General features: G+C 51.9%; 1 protein-coding gene across 7 annotated transcripts in view; it reads right to left on the bottom strand.

Annotated features, from left to right (window-relative positions):
* The window catches only part of LOC108937677 (disco-interacting protein 2 homolog C-like), a 73,352-nt gene extending 47,526 nt beyond the window's left edge, over positions 1 to 25,826 (bottom strand). For 5 of the 7 annotated variants that reach the window (XM_029253435.1, XM_029253437.1, XM_029253436.1 and 2 more), the window contains exon 1: positions 25,187 to 25,826. In XM_029253435.1, coding sequence (XP_029109268.1) covers positions 25,187 to 25,286 — 100 coding nt within the window. In that variant the 5' untranslated portion in view covers positions 25,287 to 25,826. Of the gene's footprint in view, positions 1 to 24,630; positions 24,648 to 25,186 lie in introns of those variants that run through there. The other 2 variants (XM_029253442.1, XM_029253439.1) reach the window with 2 other exon arrangements.
* Between the last annotated feature and the right edge of the window lie 452 nt (positions 25,827 to 26,278).

Below are 26,278 nucleotides of genomic sequence, written 5' to 3'. Positions count from 1 at the left end.
TTCGTATCCAAAACGAATCAAACATCTATTGACTGTAGTCATCCCACCGAGCCAAAAAAAAAAAAACCACAGGACACCCATGTTTGACCTGGTCGTCTGCACCAGAAAAGGCCCTTCATTGCCCTGCTGTGTGCCACAGTCTTCAGCAAACAAGGTCCGGACCGGACAGACCTTGTAGAACCCGGGAGAATCTGGTTCCCGGTGCTGATCTGCGGACGGGGGGGAGGAAACTGCCGCTGGACCCTTGGACACAGTTCTTCACCTACATTTAGTAAACATCCAGCAGTACACAAAAGGGTACAGTGTATAATTTTAAAAGTTATACTCCGGCTGCTCAACTTATGAACACAACTGGAACAGCGGTCTGTTCATAACTCAGTCTGTTCATAACTCCAAAGTCAGAATCACTGAAAAAGGTTAGCCATACATGTACATTTATTTAGCAGACGCTTTTCTCTAAAGCAACTTCCAACGAACTCTACGTGTTATGAGCCCACACACCTTATTCACCGTGGTGACGTACACTCAACCTGAACTGATACCGTAAACATTACCCTGTTGTATAAATGGGTAAATCAGTGCAAGTAGCTTAGAGTATAAACCCAAACATCGTCGAACAGTAACACACCACAAACCGAAACTGCACAGAACGCAAGTGTGAGAAACACGGTTGACACACCCCAAAGACAAACCCCCTCCCCCGACCCCCCCATTAAGGGAGCTCCATGGTCACGGGTGCGAAGCGACAGCCTATATGATCCCCATTTTCCGGCAGAGGCAACCAGCCGAAGTGCGACCGTGCGTACGAACGCTCGTAATTTCACCATCACGCACACACACACAGGCTGCAAGGCGACTATCACACGCGGGTTCCTGGACCTCCCACCCGCCATCTGCGAGGGGTCGTATTTCACCGAGACGCTCGCTGTAGAAATGAGACTCGATCCCTAATCGAATCCAAACCCACATTCCTCCCGTGATAAAAAACTGCGAAACAAACCCTGTTAGCCGTTTTTACACACTGGGGCGCTGGAACGGCTTCCCCACGGGCCGGTCACACATATACTTTCCCAGCATGCAACACACACACACACAGTCTAGAACTTTCTCTGGCTGGCGGATACCAGGTCTCGCCCAGCGCCAGGCAACAAAACCCAGCTGTGCAGGTCGACACAGCACCAAAGTGGAACAAAGAGCCCTCAGTGAAACCACCAGGGTTCGAAGGCAGCGGGTAGACCCTATATCACAATGCGCCACTGTTCAGGGTTGCAGTGATGTTCACGTAACTGTGACAAAACAGGTAGGTTGTGGGTTCAAGGCCTAGGATAGACTTTTCCTTATTTCCATGCTTCTGCAACTGAATTTCGGAACAATAAGTGAGACAAACACACATGGGGACTAAACTACATACGAGATCCCTTGTCAAGGCAACACCCGCAAGGGTCCGGAGGCTGGGATCGGGATCCGCCACGCCACCTGTGCGTTCATTTATTTATCCGACACCTCTCTCCAAAGCGGTTTTCACTGTTAAGCTAGTTATAACTATTTAACTATGCGTACGGCAGAGTAACTTCTGCTGGAGTAATTCAAGGTAAGTACCTTGATCGAGTGTACAAAAGCAGGAAGTGGGATTCGAACCTGAAACCTCTAAGTCCAGAAGCAGCATACGCATTCTCCTCCTCCATAGGACCAGAGCGGAGGACGCGGTTACTCCGTAAGAGCCCGCGACGCAGAGCAAGACGACCGCAAACCTTTCGATCGCTGGGGGGGGGGTCAACCACCGGCCACATCCATGACAGGCAGCAGCGGCAACCCAGCGCCCCCCCCGGACCACGCAGCTGATACCCCCCTACTGGCCCTCACCTCGCTCAGGGAGGACTGCTGTGTTACCTGCCCCCCCCGACGCCGAGAGTCCAAGTAATCGCACCCGAGCAGAGTGATGCAGAGCTGCAGCGAGTGACGGGTAAGCGCAGGGACCTTGAAATGGTGTTGGGGTGGGGGTGGGGAGAGGGACACACGTCTTCACTGCGCACAATAAACGGAGTAAATGAAGTCCAGGCGGTTAACGATCACACGTGTCCGCCACTCGCACGTCGGGTCGCATCCCTAGGAAGAGAGGTGCGGACGTAATAACCGCGGTACATCCCCTCCCACTCAGATGAAAACATCGCAAGAGTTATTGACCTTTAACAAAGCGAGAGGGATTGCAGATCCGGCCCTCGATAACTCCCACAATCCTCTGGGAAATGAGCAGTTGCTCCGGCTGCACACGCGATAAGCACCTGTGGCTATAATCTCACTCATTAATCCGGAGCGGAGGGGAGCAGCGGTTCCGCGTCTCCCGAGACCCCGGCGGGGGGGCGGGGGGTTCGACTCGCTGCTGCAGCCACCTTCCGCTCCTTTAACAAGTGGCACATCTTTCGTCCTGGAAATGCCACTTACACTAATTGACCCATATATAGATCAGGGTAATTTCAGGGTACATTTACATTCGTTCATTTAGCAGACGCTTTTGTCCAAAGCGACATAGTACATCTCAGCGAAAATTCAATTTATGCATTACATTAAGAGAAGGAGACGTAGCTGGAGACACGTGACTCTCAAGTGAGGCTAGTTTGTTGCCTTCCACTTGCTGCACCGAGGTTCATCGTTCAAGTAGGTGCATAAAACACAGGATAGATAAATCCCGATACCCTCCTACCAATTTCTATGTTTTTTTTTTTTTAAATATTAAAAGATACACAAGCAAGCAAAAACAATGCCGGAGTAGCGACTGTATAAAGGCTTTATCTGGTGATGCTCATGGAGTTACGGTGCATGAACATTTACGCCGTACACGAGCTGGAGAGATCACGGGTGAAATGGGCCCGGAAAAGGTGACTTTTCAGACCCTTCTTGAATGCGGACAGAGATTCTGCAGGGGAAGGTCATTTCACCACAACGGAGCCAGAGCCGAGAACCTCCGCGCTTTACCTTTCTTAAGGGTAAACGCCTTGATCGAGAGGAGGGTTTCAAAGCAGCCCCTAACCAGTACGCCACCTGCCGCCCGTACGTTTCCCGCCATTATGAAATCCGTGCCTTTGGCCGGGTTCGGCCGGAGCTCCGCGTGGGGCCGCGAGACGCAGCAGGAAGAGGAAGTGAAACACCGACTCGCCCAGGCAGGCCCCTCCCATGTCGACCCCCCCGTATGTAGCGATGCATAATTCATACCCTGACAACACAGTATGGGGCATTTACTGTGCCCCCAGTCACCAGGGTGGGGGGGGGGTTCTGGTGGTCCCAAACTGTCACTTTGCCACCTTTTATGGTTATCGCACAGCTCGGGTGCAGCCAAACAAGGTACCGTGGTAATTTGAAAAGGAAGGACAGAACAGGTCACTTTAAACCCTAATTAATATATTCATTCAGAGTTGCCATTATGACTAATATGTAACAGAAGCGCGCTGGGTGTGTTTTATTGTCACGCTGGAGCAGGAGCCTACAGAGCGAACTGCCATGGTGCCCTGGAGCAAGAAGCAGCCCAGCAGAGCTGCAGCAGTATTACCGCGGTATGTGCGGTGCACAGCAAATCTGTCTTTTTCTTCATTTCAACAGGTATTGTTAAATTAATTCTGCGGAAATTACTGTATCTGTGGCTGATCTGAAAAATGCAGTAAGATGAGCTTTTCAGCAAGTCCAAAACCATGTGCGACCTTTACGTCAAAGTGTCGGGGGGGGGGGGGGGTTCAAAACGAAATCCAATAAGAATATTTCATAATTTGCATACCTCGAAGGCTTTTATTTCATTTGCATTTATATTTATTCACCGGACACTTTTCTCCAAAGTGATGCACAAAAGGTCATCCAACAGATGATGAGGTGTAGACACAGACACGGGATTATCGATGCACAGCCTGTCTGTCTAAAACCACCATGTTGCCGGTTCACATCCCTCAAGTAGCTGCCTACAGAAGTGACATTCAGATAGCAAAAACATAGATCATTATAGCAGATGGCGTTGGACTCATTTATGTAGCTGCCAGGAGATCAGGAGAGAAGTGGCTCTGAAAGTGATGGGTCTGAGACCCTTTTTGGATGCTGGGAGGGATTCAGCAGCTCTGAGGGCCAGAGGGAGTTCATTCCACCACACTGGGGACAAAATGGAGAACCTAGAGCCTTTTAACTCGGGACCCTTTGTGAGTGGAACTAGCACGGCGCCCAGACGTGGACGAGCACAGCGCTCAAGTCCTGTAGGTGATGGGCTGCAGACCCTTTGAGCATCTTGTAGGGCCTTGATAGAACAGCTACAGAAAGCCAGCGGAGAGACATTTGCATAAATTCAGTCTGCAGGAATGGCCGTGCAAAAGGTCCCCTAAACGGGACGCGGGCGGCATGCTTTTCGCTCCAGCTTTGTCAAACCCTAGACGGTGATGTTCTCCAACTATTAAAAAATTCATTCTGCATATTAAAAATAAATGATAAAAAGAACGCCCGCTGCCGGCCCACGTGCCGATTTCACTGTTCTGGGTGGGGCACCCGATGGTGGACCACACAGCAGGGACAGATATGTAACTGGGCCTGCCGCCTCGCGTCGCCCTGCGTCTATCTCATCCCTCTTTTTCCACGCGGGCCGTGCGGCGCGTTATTCCGGAACGGCGGTCGTGTCTGGTTACACACGCGTCCGTTTCCTCGCTTTGAAACTGAGCCTCCATCTGTCCGCTGCCTGCAGTCTTCAGGTGCGGAGCCGTGCTCCGAGGAGACGAGCGAAGCGGGCACGTTTCTGTCAAATTCAGGTTTTTTTTTCCTCCGGCGTATCTTGGCATCAGCATCGTTTCAAACTCCACTTTCCGCTGGAACTCGTGAACACCTGATGCGGACCGGCTGGGCGGCGTGCGACGGAATGCCGGTGGCGAAAGCACTTGGCACGCGGCTCAAACCGCGGGCTTGGACCTGCCACCCGACACCCACCGGGGCAGGATAACGAACCGCACCCAGGAACAGTCCGACACCCAACGGGAAGCAGGAGGCGCCGCGGGAGCAGGAAACGGGCCTGGTGGTGTTGGAGAGGTGTGTTTAAAATCAAACCCCATTTAAATTCAGCCCTCCAAACTCGAGAAAAACAATCACCTTCACACACGGAAAATTCAGTAAGAGAAGCTGAAATACGGTCGGTACCCAGCAGGTGGCGCGGTGGTTAGAACCTTCACCTTTTCCGATCCAGTCCAGCGTTCCAGTCCCACCTCTTGCTGCAGTAGCCTAGAACAAGGCACTTGTCCCGAATGGACGCATTGAAAATGACCCTGCTGTACAAACGGGTCAATCGGCGTACGTTGCACAGCGTGCAAACCTCACATTGCAAAGTCATCTTGGAGAAAAGTGCGAGGTGAGCAATTAAAATGAACGTAAAAGGAAGAAGTGCAGCTGGGGACACGCCCAAACGGTCAGCGAGAGGAGACGTAATGAACGCGTCGGGCGTGCGGCACGAGAGCAACGAGACGAGGCGCCGCAGGAAGAGACAGAGCGAGGAGAAGACGGCCGACGGAAGCCCGGGGACCTCGTCCCCCGGCCGAGCTGCGGCCGTCTAAGTGCTTCAGACGCTCGCAGTCCACCGACTACTTCATTACGCTCTCATTTGACTGATGTACGATCAATAGGGACAAACTGAGGATCGGGCCGTCGTGAGGCTAGAAAGATCCGTCTCCTCAGACAACACCGGAGTCTATGTCCACTGCGACCTGGAGCGAGCGTCCACCGACATCCGCCGCCAGTGTCCGGCTTCGTCCCGCGCCATCCGCTGCCGGCGGCCACCTGCGTTCTCTGCCATCCACCTGAAGTGCCCATCACCATTGCCATCTACCGACAGCCTCCCTGTCCCCACGGGCAAAAGACGTGTTTGTGCAGTACCGCTCCCAGATGAAACTGCATCTAAAAGTGAACTGTGACCATACGAATGCAAACAGAAGAGCGGAAAGGGTTAATGTTTGTTTGCAGTAAATACGGAGGGTTCCATGTCATTGTCAACACATCACACTTCGCATCTGAATGGGGAACGTCAAACACGAGTTGGCACCTGGCGCCCTCACATACACCATGGAGGCCAGCAGAGCTAAATAAAGAGCAAGGGCAAAGTCTGTGACTCTCTGTCTGCGTGTGCGTGTGAGTGAGCGATTGCCCCGTGACGGACTGCCATCTCCACCCTTACACTCCCGCACACCCTCTACTTCGAGGATAAGCTCTAGACCACCGCGACCCTGCACCGGAGCACTGAGTATTGATAACGGGTAAATGCTGTAGACGGAAGGGCGTGATCAGCGTTTGATGTCGAGATGTTCTCCAAGTTTCACACTCTCCACATCGACAGGCAGGAGAGCTGCCTGAAGTAACAATGTCTTCCCTCCTCTCATCTTGGAGGTCAGAGTGACACAGGTGTCCCGCGGAGCATCAATTCCCTTTCTATATTTAATGGAGTCCTAGAGAGTCGCCGCCCGTCCCCTACCGGGATGAAAGTGATCCGAAGAGCGGACGGGCGGCGTGAAGACGGAACTCGCCGCGACTCCTCCCAACTCCGCAAGCTCCTTAAAAACCCCTCCGCGACTGTCGCCAAGGCAACGGACGCAACGTTCTGCTTCCGCACGCTCATTCGGACGTGTCCTCGTGTTCCGCCGTGACTCCGTGGCCACCGATTACATGCGGCAACACGTCCGATTCCTCTCCAACAGCCTGGACCTCACAGGCAAACATGATGTTTGTTTAATGTCATGCAGTTTCCTTCAAAATCAATCAAGTCCTGATCAATCATCAATCTATTTACACATTTATCCGTGCATCATTTTCTTTATCGATCCATCATCCGTCATCCACCCATCATGTATTCATCTATTTCTCTTTCCATCATCCACCCACCCATCCATTTCTTTACCCATCATGCATGCACTTCTTCATCGATCAGCCATCTATTCCTACTCCATCGTCCATCCATCTCTTTCTCTATCCATCTTCCATATCTTGGTCCATCATCCATCCACGCATTTCTCTACCCATAATCCACCCATCTACTTCTCCATCTATCATCCATCTTTGTCTATCCATCATCCGTTTCTCTGTCCATCATCCATCCATCCATCTCCCTATCAATCACCCATCCATTTTCCTCTCCATGGTCCATCCATCTCTTTCTCTATCCACCTTCCATTTCTTGGTCCATCACCCACCCATCTACTTCTCTATCATCCATTTTTCTGTCCATCATCCATCCCTTTCCCTCTCCATCCATCTCTTTCTCCATTCATCATCCATCCATCATTCTCTACCCATTATCCATCCACCTCTTTCCCTATCCATGCTCCATTAATCTATTCCTCTATCAATCTTTCACCCATTTCTCTATCGATCAGTCAATCCATCCACAGATCCATCCAGCCAAGAACTATTGAGTCAGTCACCGGTGGGACTGTACGACACGTGGAGCGGAACACAGCGGCCCAGCAGACCGAGGTGCGGCATGTGGGCCCAGGAGATGTTTACGTGGGAGGAAACATCAAGAAAATCCCACATTTACATAGAAAAGCAGTGAATCAGCCCGTCCTCGGAAGCCTAATCATTTCTTCCCAATTCCATTTACATTTCATGCAAGTGTGTGTGCTCTGCCCAGACGTCCAACGAGGCTAATACTTAAAGCTGCGAACAGAAGCTGGGCTTTGTGTCGAAAGCCGTCGCACACTTACGCACGCGGTACCGAAGCCCCGCAGTTGCGGCGGGAAGGCGGGAAGGAGCTTCTAGCGCACTTTGTTCCCATAACAATGCAACAACAGTTATGCTCCATTTATGATCTTAATTTTATTCATTTCTAAATCGTCCATTACATTCCCGCGTCATAAATTCCACTTGAAGGAGATAAAGGAGAAGCAGCTGTTTTGTGTTCAGCTGCCCGGAGCTGAAAGAAGGGCTTTGTGGGAGACACCTCCCCCTCACCCTGACCGGAGAGATCGATCCTCAAACCCTCGAGCGGCTCGCCGACGAAGCAAGCAGGACACGGCCGAGGCGCGGACGCCTCCGATCACATGGGCTGCACATTCTTGGACAATTTGGCCCGCAGCGAGAGTCGTGTCAGAACCCATGAAGAATCATACGTCCCGAGCGGCGAAAACACAGCGGGCCTCTTTTTCATCAACGAAACGAAACGAAACGAAACGAAACGCGCGGCGCCGGGTCACGGCAACACCGCCCGCTCCGTTAACAGCGTTCCGCACGCACACGTTCAGGGTGGCGACACAGCAACTCGTAAAGGAACACTTTGAAACATCACAAAAAGCCTGTTTGGCCGTGATTCATTACATGCTCTCAAATTTAATAAGTAATTATTATTATTTATCTGACACTTTTTGCCATGTTGACTGAAGTGTTAGGTTTGTACAACAAGTTACCCTGATGTCCCCCTTTATCCAGCTGGGTAATCTGTACTTTATCAGTTCAGGGTAAGTACCTTGACCAGGGTACTACGGTAAGAGCTACGATACAAACCCGGGACCTCAGACGGTAAAGTGGCAGCTCTAACCACCACGCCCCCTGCTGGAAAGTACCAGTTGTGCCGTCAAACCCAACCGAGAGCACCCCCGCAGGGGCATTTTCATTAGGCTGAAAAAGTGCATTAATAGAGTAAAATCCATCCTCTCCTACCTTATTCCTGGATCCATAACCTGCGTCTCATGAACGAACGAACGAACAAGCAAACCTTTACTGACCCCACAGGGAAATTCAATCTGGTAAACTCCTACACTTGAACAGTGAAAAGGTTAGGCTTCATATTTCTATCCAGCAGCTGAAATATCAGTAATAACTGGATTTAAAAAAATGGCTTTGTGACGGTTTGCAATTAATCCAAAGTGCAAAAACGAGCATTTCGAAACAATTAGCCTCCTTACTGTGTTTCGTTAGGCGTTTACAACTTAATCGGGGCTTTACTCTGGCGCAGCGTACAGCAGATTAGCGCCTGTGATGCCCCCAAGGGTCATGGTGAACAACTAAGAGTGACTTCGTGTGTTCGCCAACGACCTTCACTCAGCCTCCGGTGCTCGATCTTGACGCTCGCGTCTAACCCGGGGAAGCGGAGCGCGTCACAGTAACCCGGTCCTCGGTCCTCGAACCCAGCCCTCGGAGCCAGTCCTCGAGGGCATCGGGAAGGACCGCCTTCTCTCACGCAATGCGATATTAAATACATTATTTGAGAGCACTAGGCGGCAGGTAGCATTGCGACCAAGGACCTGCATCCTGGAGGTTGCAAGTTCAAGGCCCATCTTTGCTGAAGTACCCCAGATCATGGTAGTGATACAGTAAAAGGGCCCCAATGGGTAAATCAGTGCAGGTATCTAGCGCACAAATCTAACAGCGCAGGTGGCTTTGGTTAAAAGCGTCAGATAATTAAGAGTTAATAAAATAATCCACCGAAAGGTAAAGAAAAGCCGTAGGACCGAGGCTCCGGACGGCAGGGATTCACCGCGACCTACAGCCAAGGGCTGCTCCCCCCATCCGAACTGGTGAGTTTCGGAGTCTATTTTTAGACGCCTCGCCACGGGGCCTGGGGGGGGTGGGGGCGCATCAGCCCCAGCGACAGCAGGACACGCACACGTGTTCCCCCGCTGACGTCAGCGCACGGGAACAAACAAACCGGCCGCATTTTACCGCTAAACATGTGCATCTGTAAACGACGAGGCCTTCATCTTCTCGGCTGGTTTACGGCAGGATGTTTGTATGAATTAACGAATGGAGGAACGAACGTTAATGTGACACCTTCACACGTCACGGAGGACGAAGGACCTGATCGGGAGGAGACGTCTACGAACAAGCTGGACAGATGTCTACCATGAGGACAGCTTGGCTGGAAGAGACCCGCCTGGCCTCGTTGCACCGCTGACCACCGAGCAGCTGCGGTAAAACAAAGTAGATTTCGGAGGTAAGCTGTTTTCCCGGTCCTTCTACCTCATTAAAAACGGGACCTAGAGAAGAGACCCGTGAGGAGAAATGGAAGAAGGACGAGACTAAGAGGACGAGTGTCCTTCCTGTACCGGTGTCCACTTTCATGCTGCAGTGGTGAACATGAAATGAGAGACACGGAGAAGGTAAATCGCCGCGCTCCAAGAAGCGAACAGCAGAGGTCATGAGCCGTGTCACTGGAGCAGCGTTTAGAGCAGCGACCTTCCACTCGAAGGACCCGAAATCCAACCTCCTGCTCTAGTGCCCCTGATGACGGTACTTGCTCTGAACTGCTACAGTAAAAGTTACCCCGCTTTATACAGGGGTATATCAGTGTATGGAGCTCTGCATTGTAAGTCACTGCAGAAAACCATCATGTGTGGAAAAAAATAATATTTTAGTGTGAACATTTAAATCTTAAAATTTACTTGCGACAGTTTTACAGGAACAGCATTACAAGGTGAACAAACGGACATCATCAATCGTCATCACGAGGTGCTTCTTAAGGCAGGGTCACGGTGGTCCAGAGCCTATCTTGGAACCCAAGGGTGTGTGGACAGGTACTTCCTGGCCAAAACACCAGCGGATCACAGTGCCATCACACACACACACACACACACACACACACACATTCATTAATGGCAATTTGGAGTCACAAACTCAACTGAAAGGCATGTCTTTGGAGTGTGGGAGGAAACCAGAGCAACGGGAGGAAACCCACACAAACACAGGGAGAACATGCAATCTCCACACAGACTGAGATTGATTCAGACCCACATCCAGTACTACCCTGGAGCTGCGAGGCACCAGTGCTACCTGCTGTTCTCCTGCACCACCTCGATATTACATTAGAGCTCTTAATAATCCTTACGATAATCTGAGATTCTCTCCGGGTGTCTGAGCTCCTCACGCTGAACTTGAACAAAGTCAAAATTCCATTTCTTCGGAAACACGAGAAAAACGACAAAGAAACCACCGGCTCCTGCGGGATGGCGAGACATTTTTCATTCCTCCAACTCTGGTCAGAGAGCGATGCGGTTGCCTAGCAACGGCTCGTCGCGCTACAAGCAGCCATTTTTAATGTTCATATTCCAGTTTCGACGATGATATGCGAGAGCGCACATCTACAGCAAATATCATTTGGGCTGGAAGTTGATCCATCATTATGGGCGCACAGTTAAAGGAACCTGTTCAGGTTAAACCCCCCCTCCCCCCCCACGAACCGGAGACTAGCGCTGTCTGCCGTCAGTCCTTTCGACGAGTAATTAACGAAAGGCCTTTTCCATTCGAGACTCATCCGTGTCGCGCAGGAACACAGAGAAGCTGCGCATGGAATTTCCTCAGCCGAACATCTCACGTCAGGGGAAATTTACAGCTGGCGAACGCAGAACGGCAGGAACGTTAAACAAACCGCCGGCCGACCGACGACAAGCAGAGAGATTTAGAGCCGGGGCCCGAAACGCAAACACGCGTTCATGTTTCAAACAATGAGGTTTTCCATCTGACACAAAAAAAGAAATACAAATTACACCACACCGAACTCGATTTTCAGGGCTCGCCATCGTCGCCATTCCCACCGCCATCTTCATCATCCTCGCGTTCCGCACGTCAAACGGCGAAGCCCCAGGTGAGAGGGAGTAGTAAAATATTTACATGCCGTTACTGTGCGCGAGTCTCCGTGAAAGTAGCCGGTTTTTCCACCGCAAAACATCGATTGCGCCATTTTCTCCAAATTTACTTGCGAACATTTTTCTAGAAAGCTCCTTCGCTTTCATCACATATTTAAAGGCGTCGACGGCCAAGAAACGGTTCTGAACCGCCGATTTAGAAAGGTTCATCAGCTGGGCTGTCGGTCCCTTCTCTCCTTAGAGTCAGAGCACCAAGCAGCCGGCACGGTCACCGTCACCCAAGCAAACCAGATGGGTGTGAGCTCCAACGTCTTTGTTAACACACTTAGTGTCCGAGTCACAGAGAAGCAGGAAGTAGGAAAAACGCAGCAAAGAGCACGTTATTCAGACACCTCAAGGTTACGCGTTCATCTGTCGGGGTTCACCTACAACAGCCCAGCGAAAGGGCTTTAAGGAGATCTCGATCACGACGGAGTCAAGCTTGCTCACGTGGAGTAGAGCCGAATCATTACGGACAAGACCCGGACCATCATGGAGAAGACCTCAACCATTCTGGAGAAGATCTCGATCATCCTCAAACAGTCCACAGTGAAGGCAAACAGCATGACCAATCTTACTCACTTTGACTCTGACTCCATGTGCAATCTACTCCACCAAAGATGACCAAGGGACCAGTCCCACAAACCACATGCTTCCAAACAAAGGGTGAGGCAAGAAGGGCCTCGATTACCACAATGAAAACCATGAATCAGAACCTACAGAGAAAACAATACTATTTTGAACTTGGACCGATTTAAAGCAAACTGAACAATTCTGATGTTCATAGCAAGCTTCTGAGTGGTATTCCAGAAAAGGTCAAATGTCAACAGTTCTGTTCCAAACATGGAAAACAGAGAAGACTAAACTGCATGAATAAGGATGGAGGCCAGGTCAGGATGCCCTCCACCCAGAAGTCCCCAGAGGTCAAGAGAAGATGAATTTTATTCTCCTTATCTAAGAAAACTGTGACTGTGCACCCACAGTGGACCAGGTCTTGTCCAGCTCCCAAGGGTTCATGAAGGGAAGCTGTAATAATTCCCAAAAGCCAGTGTGGTCGAGCTGCGTCAACACTGAGGTCACACACATAACTGATGACAAGCTCACCCAACCTTGGGTGGTTAGAAAATTAGAGCGTGCGGCTTTGGGAAATCCACCGAGGGTTCGTGACTGTCCATCGGGAAGTGCCACTGGCGACGCCGTTGAGGAGGACAGTAGACAAAAGGAAGACTCTGTGTGTCGATGCAGGACATTGAATACAGAAGATGGGGGAAGCAGAGCTGAAAACCCTTCAAAGTCTTTAAAAAGACTGGGATATTGTGAGGACCGTAGTGAGGACACTGAGAACATGGTGGAGATGTTGCGAGGACAAAGTTGAGGAAACAGGAAACGGCCAGACCAACATCAGCTCTCACCAGGTCAAAGCAGGGAACATCTGGAAGATGTCCTTCAGGAGACTTGCTGGACCATCTCATCCACAGGGGAGCCTTGACAGTCCTCAGTCCAACCTGTCCGGCTTTAATAAGGTTCACAGCAGGGTACCGTGGGCGCCCTCTCACCACCCACTGGATCTTGATGACCCTGCATTAGCTCTGCACATCTTCCACTGTGACCCTGAAGTGGACAAGCGGTTATTGACAACAGGAAAGGAAGGATCCAATCGCTGAACCGCGCTAAGGAGCAGTTTACTGCAGTTGATTCCAGGGTCTCCACTGGAGATGCACCGTAATGAGGACCTGGGCAGCAGCACCAGGGGACTTTCCTCCATTCCCTGCTGTCTCTCCCAGGGAGGATAGCATCGCGTCCAAGTGTGTTACAAACACTGCTGCCGTCTCCACGGTAACGGGGGGAAACAGAGGTCCGCGGATGTAAACAGTCCTTCTGACTGGAATACAGTACGGAACACAAACACCATGAACCCTGGAGTCGAACAGTTCCATTTTCTCCATCCTTCAAACACCTAATCATGGTAACAGCTGTGTTTTAGACCCAGCTTTCAGCCATAATTGGTTCGATGTTCCCTTCTCCTCCTAGCCAATAAAATCATGATCCATTATAATAAGTGATCAGCAACAAGTGATAGAACAACAAAGAGAGCTCCTCGAATACCCCCCCCCCCCCCAGAGAGGTGTCTGCACCACCCAACGGATGATGCCATCCTGTGAACGACTGTACTGCGGCATTAAGCAACTGAACACGTGTGCTTGATGGAAAAGACCCGCCCACTGGTCCTCAAGGACACCCCTGATTGGTCAGGAGCCTGCTCATCAGTTTATCATCCCGCCGCTCCTGCACAGCTCAACACGTGGATCTGACCCACAGTACACGTCTCTGTGGACACCTCAAAGGGGAGCGGTACATGCTTCCGCACTTTACACTGAGAAAACATGGTAAGGTACTATTCTGCAAATAACCTCTTGTTCAGAAACACTGCCGACATACAGCGCTAGTCATCCGGGAAAAGGAGAGTTGAGAGCCAGTAGCTGATGTAGTGGTCAGAGTCGTCGCCCTCATATTAAAGCATCCAGGTTCGAATTCCCACTCCCGCTGCTTTCTCGCTGATGAAGGTACTTATCGCGGTGCACTAAAAATGACCCTGTTCTATAGAAGGGTAAAACGGTGTAAGTCAACAGATGAATAAGTAAGAAGAAAGGCGGCGTCTCCAGTCTGACTGCACTGTCTCGAGCGTCTGGCTCCCAGGCTGAGAGTGTGATTCTCGGCGACAGATTGCCTGAGAACGTCCACCCAGGACTCCATCTGCTCCGTGTCCACAGATGATCCTCGCAGTCATCGGGAAATGTTCTCCGAGGGAGTTTTTTTTTTCTCCCCCCCCCCGATGTGTTGAGAACACAGAGGACGAGATTTATTTCGCCTGCCGTCCAGGGGTAGAACTGCGCTGCGTTTTACGTTTCTACTCACAACAAACAGGGAGCCGCTGACAGAGACGCGGCGCCGAGCCCAAGAGACCCACAAGGCAACAGGAGCAGCGGTGAGCGAGAGAGTGGGCGGGGAACAGCCTGCGAGCATCTGAGCGGATGGACAGAACGCTGCTGTAGTCGAGGTTTCAATCTAAGCTAACGGGCCAGCGGGTGGCGTAGCGGTTAGAGCCGCCACCTTCCGCTCGAAGGACGCAGGTTCAAATCCCACTGCCTGTTACAGTGCCCTCATCAAGGTACTTACCCTAAACTGACACAGTAAAAAATGCCTAGCTGTATAAATGGGTAAATCACTAAACAGCTTTACACTAAGTTGCCTTCAAGAAAAGCATCAGGCAAGCGTCAATTCAAAATACAACGTATGCGGCTTCGCTCCGAGTCGCCATGGTGACGTGAGCTCCAACATCAGAGCCGACAAGGTGATCTTCCCAGTTGGAGAGACAAGGGCGGAGACGAGACTCCTGGAACGTGCCACGGTAACTCGCTCATTTGCGTTTTGGCAGTAAGAGCCGGATGAGGCGATGCGGGAGTCGCGGCCCAGGAGAGCGGCGAGACGCGAAGATCCTCCGCCGAAGGGCTCCTAATTGCACCTTTCCCCACCCTGCGTTTCCAGAAAGGACTCTTCAAGAGGTCGACAAACAGCCACGCGGTCATGCGAGCGGTCGCAGCACCCGCCCCCGGCGGTCCGCGCGCCGTAATTAGACACAGCGCAGGGCCTCCGCAGGAGGCCATCAGACTCCGTCGAGATGCCGTCGCTCACGTGCCTCTTCCGCATCCGCCGGGTCTGCTTCGACGCCTCATCGCGGCGAGGGGGTGCGGCCTGGGGACGGAGCACGGCGCTTCGCTGCCAGCAAGGTCACGTTATCCCCACGTCACTATTATTTTACTGACAGTTTTCTCCAGGGGGACTTACCCTGATTTACTAATTTATAGGGCTGAGTAGTTCTTACCGTTTCAATTCGGGGTAAGTACCTTGGTCAAGAGTACTACAGCAGGACATGAGATCAAACACTCAATGTCCCTGTGCTTTGCAGAGCGAAAGTCAGCAGCGGTGATCTTGAGAACTTTATGTCTTCTGTATCATAAACACCTACAAGGCAAATCATCCATCCAAGCTGTACCCTGCCTCTAGGATAGGTTCCACACCAGGGCGACCCTGCACTATAGAGACGTAGCTATCGCTAACAGCTGGTAGTGTAATGGTAAGGACTGCTCCCTTTGGACCCAAAGGTTGCAGCTTTGAATCTCACCTCTCGCTGCTCCAGTAAAATTACCCGCCTGCATAAATGGGTAAAAAAAATGATAGGTAGATTAACATTGTAAGTCACTTTGGAGAACAGAATCAGCTAAATGAATGAAAGTAACTAAAAAAAAACTGTGGAAGTACTACAAACATTTTTACAATTATTATGAAACACGTCTGTATCATTACGTGTAATAAAAATAAACTATTACAAAAAGCAAGATAAAGGTATTTCAACATCCATCCAAAACCAAAAGTCTCACTACAGAGTCGGGACCAGAAGGGTGTCAGTTCAAGCTCTGCTGCCGCACCCCTGAGAAACGTTCCAGACCCAGGAAGGAAGGGCGAATCTCTACAAGTCGGCAGCCGACAGAAGCGTTAAGCTATGCGAGGAGCTTTAGATGACAGCGGGGCGGCAAGGAGCTCACGTGACTGTTGGGATGAGGGACTCGTGCGTAAGGGGGACCGAGGCCAGTGGGGTTCGCCAGAGCTGTAATCGTCAGCGCGCTGTCAGCTCGAAACCTCATTAACGTGAACATCGACGTGAACATCGACGTGAACTCACGCGCCGGACGGCTGAAAATAGACACGAGCGGGGACCGAGAAGGATTTCGTCGTCGTCGTCGTCATCGGCCAGGATGAACCTCGGGACGACGTGCCTTCGGTCGTCAGAGATGACGACTTCGGCTTGGCATCGAAAGGAGAGCGAGGGAGAAAGACGGAAGCTCTGACACACCACATTATGGAAATATTCTTTATCCGGAAAGATGGGGGGGTCTCGAGACCCCCCGTCGCGAAGAAGTTCATTCAAATTAACGGCTCAGAAGGGAAAAGGCGCACGGAGCTGGATCTCGGGAGGAGGTGGAGACGGTTCTCGACATGTCACTCTTCGCCATTCATTGTCTTCTGCGCCATCTGGATGCGCATGAATTATGCATATGGATCACAGAAAGATGTTTGTTATACAACATGGGGGCAAAAAGCCAGAGTGAATAAAATGATACGAAACCGTGCGCCATTTCTACAGCGGCTGCAGAGGAGGACAGGATGAGCCAAGGGGAGCAACATGTAAGCGGGAGAACAGCGCATCCACACACACACACACACACACACACACACACACACACCGTACATCAGCCAACATGGATTCTGCTCCATCCGGGTGGACCTGGGCCCCGGCACGATCGCGTTTCGGAGTTACGAGGAAGATTTATGTGACGGAGAGCAACGCGTGACGCTCAGACGCAAAACAAGGCGGGCGGCGCGACTTCAGAGACCCACATGACACGACGCGTTTCTCTCAACCGCCATATAATAAATCATCACACCCCCCACTCGTCTTCAAGGGCCCTTCGCCGAACGGGCGACGTTATCGGTTCCTCGAGGCCACGTCGGCGGCATGTTCTCCGTATGTGCTGCGCCCGCACTCTTCGCAAAGTAATAACCTGCATATTTTTACCATGGATAAAAAAATTCCTAAAATTAGTCAGTCATTATTTATGTGATACTTTTCCCAGGGTGACTTACAATGTGGTGTCTGCACACTAAGCTACTTACACCGATTTACCCAGCAGGGTCATTTTTACAGTATTAGTTCAAGGCAAGGACCTCGATCAAGGGTTCTACAGCATGAGTAGGGATTCAAACCCAAGACCTTCTGATCGCAGAGTGAAGGTTCTAACCGCTACGCCACCTGCTGAGCCGAAATGTCATAAATGCCATCGCGTCCCACTGTCTGTGAAAACCCCACTGGAAGTGATGAAAACGGTGTGGGGTCGAATCCCCCCGACGTATCATGGTGAGGGAGGCTTTAAGCCATCTGAAAAATGTAAACATTTTACTCCACCTGAATACATCCTTTCCACTCCATCATGCAGACAAGAGCAGAAGAAAACGTTCACATTCACGACCTCAGTAACCTCCAGCTCACACGAGCCCGTGCTGAAATCAAGGCTGATGCGTCGACACGGTTTCTGGAAATTGTTAATACTGTCAATAACGCTTTTATTTCTAAACGTCACCCCTGACAGACAAACACAGGTCAAAGGGCACATTTGCTGAAGGCAGCTGCAGCTTATGACTGACACGCGAAGCGTGTCGTCATATCCATATGAGGGAGACCTCCATCCCAAGCGTGACCTCGCGGCGGTGTGACCTTCCCCACGTTTCCATCACCGCGGTACTATTTACATGTCCGAAGCAGCCGTGCTGCCCTCTGTAAACCGACCTCGGATGCGACCGCTTGGATCGAGGTCAAACTCCAAACGCAAGGAATCAGACATATAATGCCGGGACAGCAGGTGGCGTAGTGGTTAGAGAAACCACCTTACACGTAAAGGACACGGGTTCAAATCCCACTACCTGCTGTAGTACCCTTGATCAAGGTACTTACCCCAAAGCGGTACAGTAAAATTACCCTGCTGTATACGAGTAAATGAACACTGTTAGGTGCTTTTAGAGAAAAGGCCCAGCGGAGTAAATAAATATAATAAACATCTCTTTGAGCTGCCAACTGGCAGAGATTTTGGTGAATTACAAAGGCTGCAAGTGCTTTTTTTTTTTTTTTTTTTTTTAAACAAGGAGCAGAGCAGCGGGTTACGTGGCGATTTGGGAAATGGAAAGCGGGGCCTCCCGCTCCTTTGTTCTGACAGCGCCGCGTCTTCATGGAAACGTTCAGCAGCACAGCACTGACCGCAGCCCAAACTAACCCTCGGGGAGGTTCCTGGCATCCCGCTCCGTGCACTTTTTGCCTTGTAGGTCAGGGTGGGAAGCCAGAGTGCTGGAGGAGCTCGAGCGCCCAAAGCTGGCGAGAAACACGTCCCTCCTCGTGCCGCCAACTTATTCTAGCTCCAGTTAAACCTCGGGGTTACAAACGTCGGCGCGGCTGAGGGCCACTTCAACCGGCATTTGAGAAATAAAACTAAACAACTGGCCTTCCTCAAATATCAGGCAGAATGCGTCAACGGACATGGGGTCGTGACCTTAAAGGAGATGATGATTGCGGTTCGGTCCCGAGAGCTGAGCAGAAGCACACGTCCATCACCAGAGATCCCCTTTGGAAACCACCTTTAGATGATGTGGACAACAAACGAAGCCCATGGAGAAAAGAGCATGTAGGTTTGCGGTGCTACAACAACTCTTCAGACGCTCAACGGGTTAAAGACGGGAATGTTCAGACGAGGAAAGGGACTCAAGCCACAGTAGATGTGTAATGATGGCGTATAAAACCAACCGGTGGTTTCTTCGCCAGCTTTTGGGTTCTCTGCCCATCAACACGGAGCAGAGCGACCCGCAAACCAGCAAGCATCGGCGAAAGCGACACCACCGCGTCGTCCAGCGCGTCTCACTGACGCACTTTCGCTTTAAGAACGTTGGGGCAGGTCCGTTGGGTTCAGAACTGACTCACGCTCGACAGGAGGGTGCAAAGGTGACTTTCATCATATGCCCAGTGTGAAAACTGAGACGGACAGGAACCAGCGACAGGCAGGAGAAACGATACCAAAGTCCAACGAGGAAGAAGAGGAACCGAGAGCTCGGCGGATGGAAGCGGCCCTTGTTACAGAACGTCGGCGTTGTACGTCCCGCAGAAGCCAGAACAACAGCTGTATTGAAGCGACGCTCGGAAGGGATTCGATCGTTCGTGCTGATTGATCGGAGCCGAAAGAACAACGTCAAAACGCACCTGCAGACTACGAACGCGTCGCAACAGTCTTTGGCGACACTCTACAGCAATTTCTTCGCGTCGAGACCAAATGAAGAGGTGTGTCTTCAGGAAAGGCACAAGTCACATGTTCAAGTAGAGATCAGATCTGAAAAGAAGCAGAGACCCCAAACCCTCATCCTCATAAAGATGAGCTGCTGGAATTGAAGAAAGATGGACTGCAGGATGAATGAATGTGAGGAGCGGGGGACAAACAGAGGGACCAACCCAGGCTTAGGCATGAGCCATAAAATCGCAAATGTGTTCAAGACAAAAATCAGATGTTTTCCTGGTGGCCCCGTCTTCTGAAACCGTTTCCATGGGCCTGGGCCCCAGCTTTGTGGAGGTACATGAATGAACCTCCACACTGGAGGGTTTTACTCCCGCATCGACTCTGCATGACACCATCCTGCTCTCGAAGGCCCTAAAAAAACGACTCTCGCGTGGCAACGGCTCTCAAAGAGCTCCGCCGGACCACCTCCCCGGCGCCATGATGCAACGCTAGCGAAACCGAGCCGGCCAACGTCAGCGGCCCCCGGCCGCACGCGCAATCTGCTCCGGCCCAGATGGGGCACGAGGGTTCCAGGCCCGGCTCCAGGCTTCGGCCGAGAGGGACGGAGCTGCTCGGAAGAGGGTCGCGGCCATGTCGCTCCGCTCACTCCTCGGGTCCTTCTGTCCACCGGGAACATGAGTCTTTCAAGATTACATCATCCGCCCTCATCAACAACTGTCAACCGTCGGACCCCGGAACCGAGGTCCTCGTGTAGAGCTCCTCTAGCATTCAAACAGTTCTCACCCTAACCCTTGTCACCACGACCGAAAGATGCATCCCAAACAACCCAAGGCATGCTGGGAGTCCCTAGTTTTGAGGGTGATGTAAATGAGATGGGGTAGGAGGAGGGGGAAAGTGGACAGGAATGCAGCCCCACTGTCCCAACATGGTTAATCACAGTCGCAGCTCCAAAAAAACTTTCAGACTCGACCGCCTTCGGTGCCAACGGATTAATGGAGGGCAAGATCATGACAATTAAAATGGAAAACATGAGAAAGGCTCCACAGCTGTCTGCTGATCTCTCACGGTCACCACACCAGGGAAGCCTTCACACGTGCGCAGTACCACCAGCAGCTAATCACTGCCCCCACCCCCCAGTCCCACAGCACCGATCCTTCAGAGTCTCGGTCACATAAGAAACATTAATGATCGTCCCTCTTGCAGAAGCACAACCAAAATTCTTCTTTTGACGATGAAGTTATGGAAAACGAGATGATTACTCTTACATACTAGGCAAGGAGATGTATTTTATCATTATGGTTATTGCCCACACCTGAAGTTCCCTCTGTAAATAAGCGGATGACCGATGACGGAAAGCAATTCCGGAATGTCTGCGCTCTCTTCTGGAACTTCTCAGAGCTACATGATCATTATCAAGTACTGTGACCCTTTGCCCTTTTTTTTTTTTTTACTGTATGTATTTGCAATTCCTCCGTGTGCTGATTCTGTCCTTCTGTGGCTGTGACCCAGTGCTGTTCCGCTGTTAACAAAAACAAGTATTAATTGTAAACGGGGCCTGTTGGAAAGCCCCGTTGTGTCTTCCGCAAGCTCCGTGTGTGTGTGCGGCACACTGGATCCCCACATCGGTGCAGCACATAAACAAGCAGGGTTAAGGAGGGAGAAGAGCGGAACGCCGTGTGAGATCATGTAACGCTTTCTTTCGAGCAGGACCACAAGTCAGGGGGCAGTAAGGGCTGGAGCCACAGGCCAGCCAATCAGAGCGAGCCGCTTGGTCCCGCCCCTAGCCAATCACAGCAGGCTGCTAGCTCTTAGCGTTAGCTGCCAGTTTCCTGCGCTCCGTGCCAAGGGCACCAGGGGTTCGGCAGGCGGCGGGGGGGGGGGAGCGTAACGGGCTCTATGGGCTCCCGCCGTGAACCGCGGCCTGGCATCACCGCCCAACGGTGGCATGGTTTGCACAGACCTCTGAGAGGGAGCCCAGGTGTGTGAGAGTGTACGAGAGTGTGCGTGAGCTCTTCTGGGCTTTGGCGCGTACCGTGTCGGAAAAGCTTCCAAAGCCGACAGTTCATCAGGCGCTTTTTCAGTCAAAACAGATATAACAAACAGGAGACGGCAAAAAAGGGGAACGAAAAACACGACCGGCGGACAACATCTACACAATAATTGATAACAAGTGCCAAAGAAATAAATGCTTACAGAATACAGACACACACACACACACACACACACACACACGGGCGCAAAGCAAGAGAAAACAAAGAGGCCCGGCCGCCGGCACGCCCACCTCTCCGATTCTGCCTGATTATTTTGAAGTGTTTCCAGCGGCCCCCGCAGCACATTCTGAAGACACATGTTACCGAGGGAATTCACGAAACGTTCAGCACGGAGAGCGACACCCAGGTGTCGCGCCCCTCGGAGGCCACGGGGGACGACGACGCCCTTTCGCTAACGCGCAAACTGGCCCCTGGTTAGAGAGGCGATGAGATGCTGGAGCATCGTACGGTCCTTCTGGCTGGTGACCTTCGGGGCCCCACACACACACACACACACACACACACACACACACACACACACACACACCAAGCAATCAGATTAGATTTACGAAAGACTGCGCAAAGATCTCAGTCGACACTTTGGTTTCTCATGCTGAGCTTCACGATGTTTGACATCTGGGACCCAAAGGATCTTAGTTTCACAGAACACGGCAGTACGGCACACTGACACACACTCCGACCCCACGGGATCTTCGGAGCGTGACTCCGCAGGAGGAGAACTCAAACGCGTCCCAAACAAATAGAATCTGAACAAACGGGAGACTGCAGATGTGCCGAACGAGAGGGTCCGGAGCAGCATTTCCTCATCCGAAAGCGCCTCCAGTTCAGGCCCTCTTCCCCAGAAAGCAGATGCCTGAGGGTACGAGGACAGGCTAAATGAAGGCCAGATGTGTGTGCGCGCGCGCAGAGTCAGAAATAGGGCTCAGAGCTAAAAAACAGCAGAAATTCCAAAGCAACGTCCTCATTGTGCAGCTGAGGTCCTTTTCTGGATCTGCTGCTCCATGTGATGCAACACTGTCACCTCAGTACTGCTCAACACACACACACACACACACACATAACCAAAATACATTCTCACAGCATCATTACTATTAGACAGCTGGTAGCGTAGTGGTTAAAGCTACTGCCTTTAGACCCAAAGGTCACAGGTTCGATTCCCACCTCTGGCTGGAGTACCCTTGCTCCAGTAAAAAAAACTACCCATAATAATAATATTATAATAATAATAATTAAGTAAATAATTATAGGCAGACTAACACTGAAAGTTGCTTTGGAGAAAATCAACAGTTAAATTAATAAATTTAAATGTGCTACAGATTATTAATAAGTATCGGGCAGCAGGTGGTTCGCAACTGTTCACAGCCAGAACTTGCTGGTTCTGGGTTTGAATCCCCATGTCTGCTGCAGAACCCTTGATCAAGCTACTCACCTTGAGTAGGTACAGTAAAAGTTACCCAGCTGTACAAAGGGGCAAATGACAGCAAGCAGCTTAATATAAAAACCTAACATCATAATTTGCCTTAGAGAGAAGTGTCAGATAAATTAATAAATAAAAACAAGCATTCTTCTGGCTGACGACAAAATGTCACTTTCATTGAGAGGACATAATAGATGTTGCAGTTATGGGACAACAAAGCAGACTAATGAATAAGAAAAGTACTTGATTGATGTGCAGTAAACTGAGCACCGAATATCCTGACAGACAAAATACACGTCAAAGATGTTGTCCAAGGCACGGCTAAGCCGTAGAACACAGCGTTCGCAAATCACAGCGTCTCCAAAGCTGGGGGGATTTTCTCTGACTCACATTAGTTTGCGTTCATGTGATGGCAGGAGTGTGCGGCGCACAAGCGCTTTACACCGCGGTACGAGCACGGTTCACCGGCAGGTCTGTGTCGCCGTTCACCCGCTGGCCAGAACCGACCGGAGCTGCTCCGCCTCACTTCTACCTTCGCCCTCATTCATTTAGCAGATGCTTTTCTCCGAACAACGTAGGGCTCAGAAAGGCTGAGAAGGTCTTCTGAGGTCCTCAGATTCACAAGGTGATTGAAATCGCGGTGGGAAGGAAGCTGAATCCCGGGGCCGGTCGGCTGGCCGATGGCGAGCTGTTGACAGGAAACACCAGTGCCATGGAGACAGCTGTTTCCGCATGTCACCCGAAACCCAGCGTGTGTAGCAGGGAGACTGGGAGTGCGCAAAACACACACACACACACACACCAGAGCACAGTCTCCCATACAGATTGAGAAAGTAATCAGTATCATTATTTACTTTGTGCCCAAGGATGCTTCCAGAAGCAAGTAGTTACTGCCCTTCACTCATCTTGGACTAACCCACTGGTAACACACTGCGGTAAACTGCCCACAGTTCATTTTGCTGTGGGTGTCACGGACGAAAGAAAGCGGTGACGATGGGGTTAAGACTACCCAGAGTGCATTAGGCCCGGCGACCATCAGGGCTGGAGGAGGGTTACACAGCCTTTGAGGTTCGCCGAGAACTTCAGAGCCACGAGCTCCTGAAACCCGTGCAGGAAACACTCTCCTGGAGACACACACCAGGTACCGATGGCACTCTCTGCTCCTGTGGCCAAACTGATCCAAACACACTTCTGAAGGGGGGTTCTTCTCCCAGTTCAACCGAGCTCCGGATGCGAGTCTGTTCAAACAGGGGTCCAACCTCCTGGGTGCCTCGAACACACACTCGACACACTCCCACCAAGACACCAGGAGCCCCTCCCCGGAGAGGACGATGCAGAGAGCAGCACAGCGAGGCCAAGATGGACCGAGAGGCGATTCGGTGGACGAAGAGGTCGGGTTGAACAGGGAGACCCTGCAAACCGTTGTAAATCCTTCGCAGAATTACACACTCTCTTTATACACCACTTATACCCTAGTTGCCCTAGTAATTCAATCCACCATGGCATCCTGATGCACTTTAACCATCTGTAAAAAGGTGGATAAGAGCAAACAAATGTGGTCCAGAGGAACTGGACTGTGCTCAGGAAAGCGTAACCAGGTAGCGGAGGAACCAGTTGGGTTTTGGGTCCCATAAACACCCATTTCCATCCAGGAATACCTGCGATCATCATCCCTAAAGAGCGTGAAGAGCAGCGAACGGGCCCAGCGCACGAATTGCCATAATGGAACCACCGCCTCTGTCCAACTTCGGGGAGACGGGTTCGAAGCTGCGTCCCCCGACCTGCGTCGGGTTCCGTACCTGGATCGAACCAGCGCCGGCGGCGGCTTTGCGCGCTCCCGCGTGACAGTGACACGAACGGTCACGAACGAGCACGAACACAGCGGGCGGCCCCCCGCCGAGGCTCCTCCGCGCGACCACATCCTCTCCCAGCTCCCACTTCAAGGTCAAACACTTGGGTACTTTTCCCGAGACTTTTCCGCCAGACGCGGAACTTTGCGCGTGGATTCGAGCGCGACCGAATGTGTCCAAATGTATCGAGCAGCGAGTGGAGCGCACGCGGATGGACACACACGCCGCGTGCGGTGTAGCAGCTGCGTCCACGGGGACAGGGCAGGCGGCGCGCGATCGCGATCCCGACGATCGATCGGATCGGGGAGAAGCCGGCGGCGTCGCGAGGCTGCGGGGGGAAGGAGGAGGAAGCGCTAAGCCTTACCTTCGGAGAGCTCCAGCTCCAGCTCGGCCAGGCGGGCCCGCACCTCCAGGGGAAGGGGAAGGGGGAGAGGGAGAGGCGCCGCCGCGTCCCGCTCCGCCATTCCGCCTCCGATCCCTGCGCTCCGCTCCGATCTCCTCCTCCTCCTCCTTCGCACAGCCGCCGACCTCAGGGGCCGAAACTTCGGAGGAGGGGGGGGAGCAAAGCAGGGGGCCAAGAGCGCGAGAGGGCGGAGAAGGAAGGTGTGCTGTCCGTCAGCGCGGTCCCGCCATGGCTGAGTGCGCGTTCCGTTTGCGCGTCCGCGTCCTCGTCCGTGCGAACTAACGGGACGGGGACTCCGGGCTGTCAGAGCGGCGGAGCCTCAGCGGCGTCTCACCGGTGTCTCATCGCTGCCTCTGCGCTTCCTGCTGTCACGTGATCGGGCGCGCGCGCGCGCACACACACATGCACAAAAAGCCTCTGTAGAGCCCCGGTGGGGGGCGCCCCATCCCCGTCAGTGCGGAAGATGCTGAGATGCTCAAACGCGACGTGGGGATGCGCTTCGATTTGAAATGGTGTACCCTAACTAAGCGTGCACATGGTGGTACAGAGTACTGTGGGTACTGGCGCGTGCCCTTGCGGCACCGCGTTGCTGACTGTTAATTCTCTCAGATCTCAGAGTCAGTGGCCCAGACCCCCTGTGTTGCGGCACCACCTCCCCCCCACCAATAATTTGAAACGAGCACAAAACCTTGTCCTGCCGCTCTGGATTAGAGCTCCTTGATTGAGTTTGGACGTCCCTGCCTGTATTAATCCCTGCGCTGAGATCATCCTCATCAAGTGTCATGTTCTCCACATCCAGCAGAGATGTTCTCCCTTTGGAAGCGTGCCACCAAAGTTCTCCGGGCCTTCGATAAATATGATGCTAACGGTCCTTTCCTGCTGCATCATGCGGTTCTCGTACCTTCTGAACGCACACACACACGCTCACACGTGTGAATATTGTCCTGAAGCCCAGCAAAAAAAAAAAAAAAAAGAGGTCTCTATCTCTATCGTTCCATGGCATCATGGAAAGGCACGGATGTATCAAGGCTCAGCACTGCAGCACATGCAGTG

This window comes from Scleropages formosus, chromosome 7 (genome assembly GCF_900964775.1).
Source record: "Scleropages formosus chromosome 7, fSclFor1.1, whole genome shotgun sequence".
NCBI lineage: Eukaryota > Metazoa > Chordata > Actinopteri > Osteoglossiformes > Osteoglossidae > Scleropages > Scleropages formosus.
Note: the sequence above shows the minus strand (reverse complement) of the source record. Positions and strands in the feature narration are given on the sequence as shown.